Source organism: Typopeltis vanoorti, chromosome 18 (genome assembly GCF_054136105.1).
Source record: "Typopeltis vanoorti isolate ZY-2024b chromosome 18, IOZ_Tvanoo_1.0, whole genome shotgun sequence".
Lineage (NCBI taxonomy): Eukaryota > Metazoa > Arthropoda > Arachnida > Uropygi > Thelyphonidae > Typopeltis > Typopeltis vanoorti.
In genome coordinates this window covers 89,790,592-89,800,680 of record NC_143566.1, presented here as the reverse complement: position 1 = coordinate 89,800,680, position 10,089 = coordinate 89,790,592, and the positions used below count along the sequence as shown (strand labels likewise).

At 41.3% G+C, this 10,089-nt stretch overlaps 1 protein-coding gene across 1 annotated transcript in view; it reads left to right on the top strand.

Moving 5' to 3' along the window:
• Positions 1–9,243: 9,243 nt before the first annotated feature.
• LOC150096923 (zinc finger protein 423-like) overlaps positions 9,244–10,089 on the top strand; it is a 144,841-nt gene continuing 143,995 nt past the window's right edge. The window contains exon 1 of the mRNA XM_090408095.1: positions 9,244–9,292. Coding sequence (XP_090264221.1) covers positions 9,244–9,292 — 49 coding nt within the window. The remainder of the gene's footprint in view (positions 9,293–10,089) is intronic.

Genomic DNA, 10,089 nt, shown 5'->3' with positions numbered 1-10,089 from the left:
AAGTGGGTTTGCTTACTCAAGGAGTTCGTATTATTAATGATTGCGGCAAGTCGTTGGAGTCAGAGATTTCAGTTGCGTTTGATTCCCCCCCCCCCACAAAAACCAAGGAAGAAAAACCTCAACGAATAAAATTCACATAGATTTAAACATGGGACATTGACGTGCCAAAATACTGGAAATTCCAACCTCTGATTAATACGCAACATTAATCAGAGCTTTCGAGTGATTGCAATGCAGTCTAAGTTCACCTTGACGATTCTTACGATGGTTTCAAGGAGATTTTTCGGAGATCTTGGTCTGGACTGAAATATAAAATTAATCAGAAAAAAAAGAATGAAAAATAGTTCGGCGAAGTTGTGTTGACAGACAGTCGTAATAAAACTGTTAACACTCGACATTTGTGTCTCTGCTTGCCTTTAATGCTTAAAGGGCTCGCAAAAATGCTTTTGATTTATGTGAAAGGATTTTCAACAAGTTGGGTCATCACCACCACCGCGTTATGGTGATGTGGTGACGTCACCAACGGCGAATGAACACGCGCGTTTGCAGAGCTTCGACGGGGGGGGGGGGGAGGTTGCAATCGAAAAGGCGCCTGACTTCAGCATGGTAGGGAAGTGCACACGACAGCGACTCTCCTTCAAGTATCCCCTAATTGTTCTCATGTTTCCACAAGGATTTTTATCGGTCTTCATCAAACCCATTCAGAGTGGCAAAACCACCCGGTGGCGTTCCTTTTTATCTGTCTCGGCCCACGACTCTGGTTTCGAAATAACCCTTCGCGAGCGATAAACCATTGGAGGCCGCATCTGCTACAACCGACATCCTAATTACGGCCATGCTTAAGCAGAGGCCAACGTCAGTCTCCCCTCCCCTAATCCACCGAAGCTAACGCCTAATTACAAGTCGGAGTCACCGCTTGTGAAATATTTCTTGGATATCTTCGAAATCTGACGACTAATAATATCCCTGGGAACTGTACTTGTCATATCTGTCACGTTCCTCGTCTCCACCCTAGAATGAAAACGTCCACTTCGACCCACAGAGCGACTGCGGCAGCTGCCCTACGAAACGATCGCCTTCCTAACCCCCCCCCCTTCCCCCACTTTCCCTCCCAAGAAAAAAAAAAAAAAGATTAAAAGCCCCTGCGTTATAAGTGCCAACTTTCGTCCCGAATCGCAAACAGTCCAGAGGAGGGGGGGGGGGGGGGAGAGGATTAAATTCGGCGCACATTTCGTGAGGTGTGACCTCCTTCACTTCCGCAAAAATGAAGGAAATTCGCAGAAGGAATGTTAGGGGTGTAGTAAAGGGTAAATAGTACGAGAAAGAGCGAAACGTGACGTCACGGATGTTTACACATTTCTATTGCAATGTGATGATGTCGCATTTCCAGATGGGTTGGCATCGTGGACGTCTTCTCCAACTCCAGAAATTCTTTCGCTTATTCAAGAAAAAAAAAAAAGGAAAAAAGAAAAAAAAAGCAGATTTTGTTGAATTCTCTTATTTTGTATAAAAATAATAAAAATCCATCTTGTAGCACTTAGCAGAGGGCGCTAGCAGCTATGTTTACCACAGCGCGCAAGCATATGCACGTCATAGTGAGATGCGAGCTATTAGCGTAATGCAGCACTGTCTGTCGCGCAGTTCCACTGTTGTTTATATGCAGTTTGCGCCAGTAGTAGAGTGTTCGTTGTGCTTATCGTGTTTACTCCGTCTCTTTAAATATTTGGACACTACAAGTAAAGACATAGCATTTGTTATAATTTTTATTTTAGAATATTATTGGGGTTATTGACAATTATGACCACAGAATTTTTTAAGTAATTTTCAATTATACCAAACTGTATAATTTTATCGATAATAAACAATATTTTTTCATGTTTAATTTTTTTTAAATTTTTACCATAATTTTGATATTTTATCCAAACACGTATACACTGTACTTACAGTGTATATGTGCAACACTAAATTTTTATGTGGATAGGTGATTTACATCCCTGAGGCGATATATTTCCCCTGCTAATCTTTAAACGAATGTTTCCGTAGGTATGGCATGATATGTTCATCAAAAAAGGCTATTTTTTTATTTATTATTATTGTTATTACGTGACACCTCCACGGAGAGACTCATCGAGAGAGGGCACCCACTCTACAGCTCTCTGTCTCCACCACTCAAATCCACTAACAACTACCATCATGATCTACACTAACGCCATCTGCCACCCACTACCACCACTAGTATTTTCACAGACAATCACAAACATCCATGCCCACGGCAGGATTCGAACCCACAGCATTTTTGGATGGAGAGCGGCTTAATTCTCACTAAAAATAGACTATTTTAACAAATATTTTAATTTTAAGTATCTTTGTTTTACATTTTTTTAAGAAATACTTATCAGGAAAATACGTGATTGTCAGAACAGATTTTCCTTCATGATCTAAAATCATAAAAATCAAAATACTCTCACTAGCGATCGTAGAAATTGTACCACTCCATCAATAGAAAACATGTTCTTCACTGAAAATCCAAATAAAACTTTTTTTTAACGAGTTTCGATGAAAGCGCGATAAAAAAAAAAAGCCACAAGAGTTAAAGGGGAGGTTTATGAGGGAGTGGTAAAATGCTAAGGACAAATATGATTAACTTTTACACCACCATTACCTTATATTAGTCATGGCTGACGTCCCCCAAGGCCTCGCATTGGATTAATTCAGCCTCTAGAAGAGACTTTATTACAGGGGTGCTCTTTCGGCACCAACAAAACCAACACAACAGGGGAGTTTACCAGTTTTCTAAATGACCGTCAGAAACCGTGTTCAGAATGCCAAGTGCGGCAATTAAAGGGGTAATTTACAGGTAAGCATACGGGGGACACTTTCTTTTGTGAGCAGAGTGTGTAGATCGCATCTCATTTCCGAACGGGCTTTCAGCGCCCTCTAGGGACTGGGCATAACTGATGAATAGTGTCGTAAATGTGTGGCCACTGTTTGAATACTAGGTAGCAGTTTCTCAGAATGCCTTTGCATCATATGGGTTCTGCGACAATAACAGACTGACAAAAAAAAAAAAAAAAGTATCTTTTTCTTATAGTTCTCTGTCAATGGATAAGGAAGTATAAGCTTCTCTCAGAAATTTTGTGAGCACGTATGTTCAGTTTTTTTTTTCTCTCCTAGATGGCGTTATTAACAGTGCTATTCGACATCCTCCCCTCTCATATAAAGTTTGTGTGTGTGTGTGTGTGTGTGAAGTCTCCATATAAAGTAGCCCGCAAAAAAGAAAAAAAGAATAATGAGAGGAATTATTCGGCTTATTAGAAGAAGACAGCAAATGGCCTTTATCTGGTATGAGACCACCATCATCGCCCCGTGTATTGGAGACTTGAAGTAGTTTAAAATCATCCTCTATTGCAAGGATCTGTTTATGTACGCGTACTGCACAAAATGAACAATAGATTTACAACCCTCAGTGGGTACAGTTCACATAAAAAAAGAGGCAATCTCTAATCTCCAGTTAATGTTTTCGATGCAATAAGAAAAGAGAACCGAAGCCGACACTGTTTCTAGTTGAATAAACATCTCAATAATATTTCATAGTGACAATAAAGGAAGGACTTAACGAATCAACGAAAGAGGCAGCCGCCTTACATCAAAGATACCGCCTTTCCTGCTTCGCTGCCACCAGAGAGGAAGCGGATGTCCCTAAACCCACTGACAAGAACTCTATTTCACAAATTCGTTTGTTTTATCGCATATAAATTCAAATGCGAAAATCGCTTAGACTGTTGAAGTTTTTTCATCTAAATCTTCTTTCTGAAGTGGGGAACAATACTACGATCTTAATTATGTAGTAGTACTCAGGAAGTCAATAAAAGTGCTTAGTGACGAACATACTGCAGAATTAGACTGCGGTATTCTAATGTCATTTTCATCGACAGAAAAAGTGATCGATCTTGATAGGTTCCTGTCATCTTTATGATTTTGAAATGCCGCAGGAATAGTCGTTACCATTTCAGCTGTACAGTGAGTTGAATCTTTCCCTTTACATGTCTGCCCGTACTGGAAGGATTAGCAGAAAAATAATGGTCAACATTGGGCTCCTCAAAATCTTAAAGATGACAGGAACCTATCAAGATCGATCTATCTGTCGTTGAAAATGGCATTAGACTACATCCCACCTGCAGTCAAATACCTGCTTTGTAGTTGTCCGTTTGTGCGTGCAGTAGGGTCCCAATAAGTCTTTATGTGGCGTCATTACAGAGGTAGATCACAAACACACGTCACCACAACTTTTTAAGTTCACTTCAGATGCCCCCATTCGCGTGACTAATCCACACTGTACTAGATACGGGGAGTCATTAAACAGAACAAATGCAAAAGGACTAATCAGTTTAAATAGTTATCAACTCTACTTTGGCTTTGAAAAATAAAATATGAATAATATTAATAGAAATTAAAAATGAGGAAATTAAGAAAATAAGAAATTAAGGCACAGCCGAGGCAGTGAGTGTGTCAGAATTGGAAGATGTAGCATTGGACGTCTGCTTTTTTGCAGATGACCTAGTTCTGCTTAGCTCTTCCGCAGATGACCTCCAGCAGACCCTATCCAGGGTCCGCTGGAGGTCATCCGTTTGTAGCTGTTTGTGCAGACGCCGGAATGAAGATCAGTGTGGCCAAAACTGAAACATTTATGGTCTCAAGACAACCATCCCAGTGCACTCTACATGTAAGTGGAGTCCCAATGAGGCAGGTGGAGAAGCTTAAATACCTTGGGTCCATATTCACGAATGATGTAAAATGGGACGTAGAGTTCGATACTCATATTGGCTTAGCAAGCGGGAGCTTGGCCGTTCGGTAGTATTGAAGCGGGAGTTAAGCCAGAAGGCAAAGTTGGCTGTCTTCAATACAGTCTATGTCCCCATCCTCACCTATGGTCACGAGAGTTGGGTAATGACCGAAAGAATGCGGACACGAATCCAAGCGGCTGAAATGAGGTTCCTTCGAGGGGTTGCGGGGCTGACAAGACAGAGTCAGAAGCTCTGTAATTCGGGAAACCCTCAATACTCAACCGCTGCTTCTTCGTGTTGAGAGATCACAGTTACGTTGGTACGGCCACCTGGTCAGAATGCCACAAGAAAGGCTCCCTCAGCAGGCCCTCTTTGTCAAGCCAGAGGGCGGGAGGCCACGTGGAAGGCCAAGGACTCGCTGGATAGATTATATCCAAAACCTTGCGTGGACACGTTTGGGAATCCCACCAGAACACCTGACTTTGGTAGCAGAGGAGCGTGACCATTGGAAGTTCCTCTTGCAGCTGTTGCCCCCACAACCCAATTAGGAAAGGTGCGCATTGAAGATGTATGTATGTATGTATAAAAGAAATTAATGCCTTTTATAATGGTATCTTTTCCTTAAAGGATAGATGTTTCAACCAAGAAGGATCTTTGCTTCATAATTCAATACAACGATAAGTGGAATCCCAGTATAAGCCGGCAGATTATTTTTAGATACTTATCAGGAGAAAACTACATAAGATAATAGGAAGATCGGACAGTCTTCGATCTCTTGAAACAGTGTCGGGACAAAAGCTTATGAACTTGCATGATAGAGGATGAAGGAGCATCTATGAGCGAATCTTTTGTTACGATTGCCACGGATGAGACACACATCGTATCTGCTCGCGTTTATTACTAAAAATCTTATCTTGAGAGAATATAAATATGGCTTAATTTCATTAAGATCCTTCAATACTGTCCACATTCACCTGACCAATTTCTCGAAACGTCTACTTCATTTGTATAAACGAAGACTTACCTCAATGTGGATGATCTTCATCAATCAAAAACGTTAGACAACTTGAGACGGATGCAATTCAAAAGTTACAAAAAGGTGGTGTCTTCAGAATTCTTTCAAGATCATCTTGTGTTGTAGGAAATCTTCGAGTCCAAAGGGAATCATTTAGAGGATGATCACGTCTTTAGTGATCGAAGATGATCTGTCTAGTCAAAAGGTACATAAATAAATAAATAAATAAATTCATAAATAAATAAAAGAGTCAATCAATGAACTTATTTTGGGTAAATTACCAAATATCAAATGCAATTGTATTAGTCTCTTTGTACATTCATCTGATATGTCCACAGTACAAGCAACTTCGTGTGTTGAGTCAAGAGCGGTAGAATTCCTATTGGTGATCTTAAAAGCAGCCAACTGAGCACCAATTGAAATGACTTTTATTTCTCCCCTTTTTAATGGGATTGAAAGGATATTTTCAAGCCGAAGTTTTTCTCCTGATTGCACAATGGAGGCATCCAGGAAGATCGATAGATAACTACAGAACTCTCAGTACAGTAACAGACCTTTTTGCTTTAGTTTTCACTAATGCATTTGCTTAGCGATGTAATTGAGCCTCAGTAGCTCAGTCAGTCAGAAGCCCTTTGATCAGGAAAGACCTGGGTTCGATCCCCGTCAGCGACGTGAGGAACCTTTATCTGCTCTCTTTCGACTAAAGATGAGTTAGTCGGTCTCATAGGAAGGTAGAGTTTCTTTTATCACCCAGAAACTCGGGTTTTTCGTCCCCCAGAACAAGCAAACCGACCAGGTGAACTCACATGGATTACAGTCATGAATACGTCTCAGACATATGCCGCTCCCGAGCCTGGATAAAATAGGGGGTGGGGGAAAGCAATGGTGAACTACCTTGTAAAGAAACGACTGAAAGGGGAAAACTAGCGATATAATGCTGTTAGAAAAAAGAACAAAAGAAAATAAATAAATACAAAGTAGGATATCCGCTACAGTACTCATCCAGCTTAACACAAAATGCACATATATTTGCATCACTTGTTTCTTTAATACACTGAAAGAAATATGTGTAATTTTGACTGCTTTGAGAAATATTTACCATTTATTTCCTGGTTATTTGAATAGAATTAGACAAGTTAGTGGAATTACGAACTATATTACTCCTATAGAGCTGTTTAAAGAGGGTGAAAATTGTTGTGGGCTCCGAATTGGAAAAGCTCCCATCACACTAGAGGGGAATGTCCCCATAGACTGGACGTGATTTAGTTTGTCCCAAGTGTATCATAGCTACTCCTCCTCTAAAGGTATTTTCCCGGCCTATTTCTAAGGATAAATACTGTGATTGGGATAGTTTCATCTGGTACGGCAAGGGATTAGTATACGACAAGGTAATTCAGTACCCGGATGGCAGGCCATTTCCGGTCACAAAGTGTTGACAAAAACAAAAGCTGAACGAGCAGGTGGCGATCAGCGAACTTGGATGGCTTACGTGAGTGAAATATAACTTCCTGTTTCAACGCCACTTCCAAAATCGACTCGCGTTCTGTTTCCTTAGACAGTGCACGTAAAGATAAACTTGAACACTTTCAAGTAGTCTCTAACAACCGAGATAAGCAAAGGAGTTTTGGTTGAATGGAAATTCCAAGGCAAATCTTCGGTGTTTCTTTATAGGAGTATTATCGAAGTGTTCAAGCAGCTCCACCTGCGCTTCATCAAATCCAGGTGAGCTCGCGAATCTTTCCTTCTAACCTTAGCTTATATTTACTGTCTATTTAAACCGCCAACTGGTAATATAAATTATATTTGATGTCTTCTGCTCAAAATATTGTCTGCTCGAGTTTTTGCTTTTCTCCAAGCCCTGCCACCTTCAGCGAATGGCTTACTCACTCTCGTACGTAACAAGATTTGAAACCCGATCTTTCCAATCCATTTAAGATACTTGTATGCATATTCATGTTTCGTTCTCAATGATATCGGATCTGTCATCAGATTATTTGCGTCGACATTTGGTCTTCTTCTGACTGCCTTTAAAACTCGTAAACTGTTCTACTCAGAATGCATCTGCAGTGGTTTCAAACCTTATCTGGCTTATCTTCACAACTTTTCAAAGTAATAGCATGCGACAACCAGTGCATCGTTCCCCCCCTCACTGACACCATAGCAAAAGCTCCAGGGTGTATTCGCATCGATCAAAATTACGAATAACCACGGCAGCTATTTTTAAAATCGTTTTTTAAAGGGCGAGGACTATAAAAGACATTGATTATTGTCTTTGCTACATCTTGAGGGTTGTTGATGGATCGCACACTTTTATGCTAAGAAGGTTCTAAACCCACAAGGCACTCCCGGTTTTTTTTGTTTTTTTTTTTTGTTTTCGTTCGATTGTTTTTGCTGTTGGTAGCCCCACGTGTGATTGATTTTTTTCAAGATTTTATTCAATTTGATTTTATTAGCAGATGTTGCTGATCAATGAGCGTTTGGAAGCTTTCGTTCACCTCGCGAGTGTCGGTTTGCCACCTTTTAGCTCACCTTTCCCACGTCTGCAACCGCATTCTTCGCCTCTTCTTCTTGTGGTGCCAAACTCCGTGGAGATGCTGCAAGGGAGCAGTGATCTCATTAAGACCACAGTAAAAGAGTACTGACCCATACTCCTCCCCCCCCCCCCCTAAACACAGTATGCTGAAACTAGAAGCCGAGCGCTACGGAAGCGTCACGCCTTGTAAATTACGTCAAAAAGAGTTGAAAATTTTTGCGTTGCGGACCCCGCAAACAGGGAGAACTCCTCGAAGGGCCCCCCAGAAAGGCCGGATAGTATCAGAGCGATCATCGCTACGTCTCTCCACTCCATCACCTTCAAGTGTGGAGCTCTGCCGCCTCTCCCTGCGGCCAGGGCGGGTGCAGGGTGGTATCGCAGCTCGAAGGCCGGGAACTCTGTTAATTACTGCTAAGTGGCTCGTGAGTGTAGCCGGTTATCGCGGGGCGGTAGTGTGGTGACAGGACGTGCTCCGTGCATGCATGAGCTCCGAAGAGAGAGCACTTGGAACAAGAAGGAAAAGCAGTAATGGGGTACGAGCATGCACGGACCTCAAGTGCACCCGTCCGTAAACTGATGATATCAAATCACCCTCAGAATGTTGACCCGCTGGGGAATAGAGGGGGGGGCTACACACGAGCCCGTTTCGGTGCAGTGAAACCCGAACCTCCCTGTCCTGTGGGTGTAGGGGATGTACTACAGAAGGGGGCGACGGTCCACCTAGAAATATGTAATCTCCTGGCAATCGCCGAGTGCGAAGCAGCCGAGAAAAGCCCACGTGTTATCACCCCCTCCCTCATCCCCCCAGAGACCTCATGCGTGATCAGTAATCTCACTTCCGGCGGCGCCTGTAGCATTCAGATCGAAGATCGCCGTCTGCACTATGATAATCCCCCCCCCCCCTATGTATGATGACCTCTCGTGAGACTACATGTGTCCAGAAACTCGCTATTCCATCAGGTAAGTCACAGGAAAACTGCATTCGATCCTTTGACTTATTCCAAGGACAGCACTCTTTGCAAAGCGAACATGTGTCTCATGAAAGCAAAGCCTAATTAGCCTAATCCCGTGGACACTTGAAATCAGCTGCAGTAAAGAATTGCCTGCAGCTGAACGTTAAAAATCAAAACCTGTCTAAAGTTTCCGGCGAATATTAACCAACAAAGCCATCACAATGTCATTTACTGAAAAATTCCCATTGTTTCATTTTTTTTTCCCGAAAACAGTATCAAAACGGAAATCTCAGTCTTAAGTTGACCTTATTTAAGTGGTCATAATATTCTAAAACAATAGCGTACACCTTCCGGAAATTCTGATCTCTCATAATGACAAACGGTTCTATAACAAAATCGGCAGTGTACAAACAGAAGCTTTTTTTTTAACGTATTTCAGGCTACGCCTTTACATCAATAGAGCAGAGTTGCTGGGCAGTTTTTGTAATCAATTCTAAATAAATAATCGTTTTTATCTTTCACCTGATCAAAGTTTAAATGGCTGATTAATAACATATTAAATCGTTTAACTCATTACAGCATTTTTGTTTGAATTATTTTTCAATTAAATCGACTTTCGTCCAGTCGCCTGCGATGAGTAGATTTGGCCACCTGGCGAGTACTTGCAAACTGCACGAAATAGAATGTTTTATATATATATATATATATATATATATATATATATAAAAAACTTAATAAACAAAATATTTTTAACTTAAAGAAAACAGAAGAATATGCGTAATATCAGGCCAAAGATGAAAATTA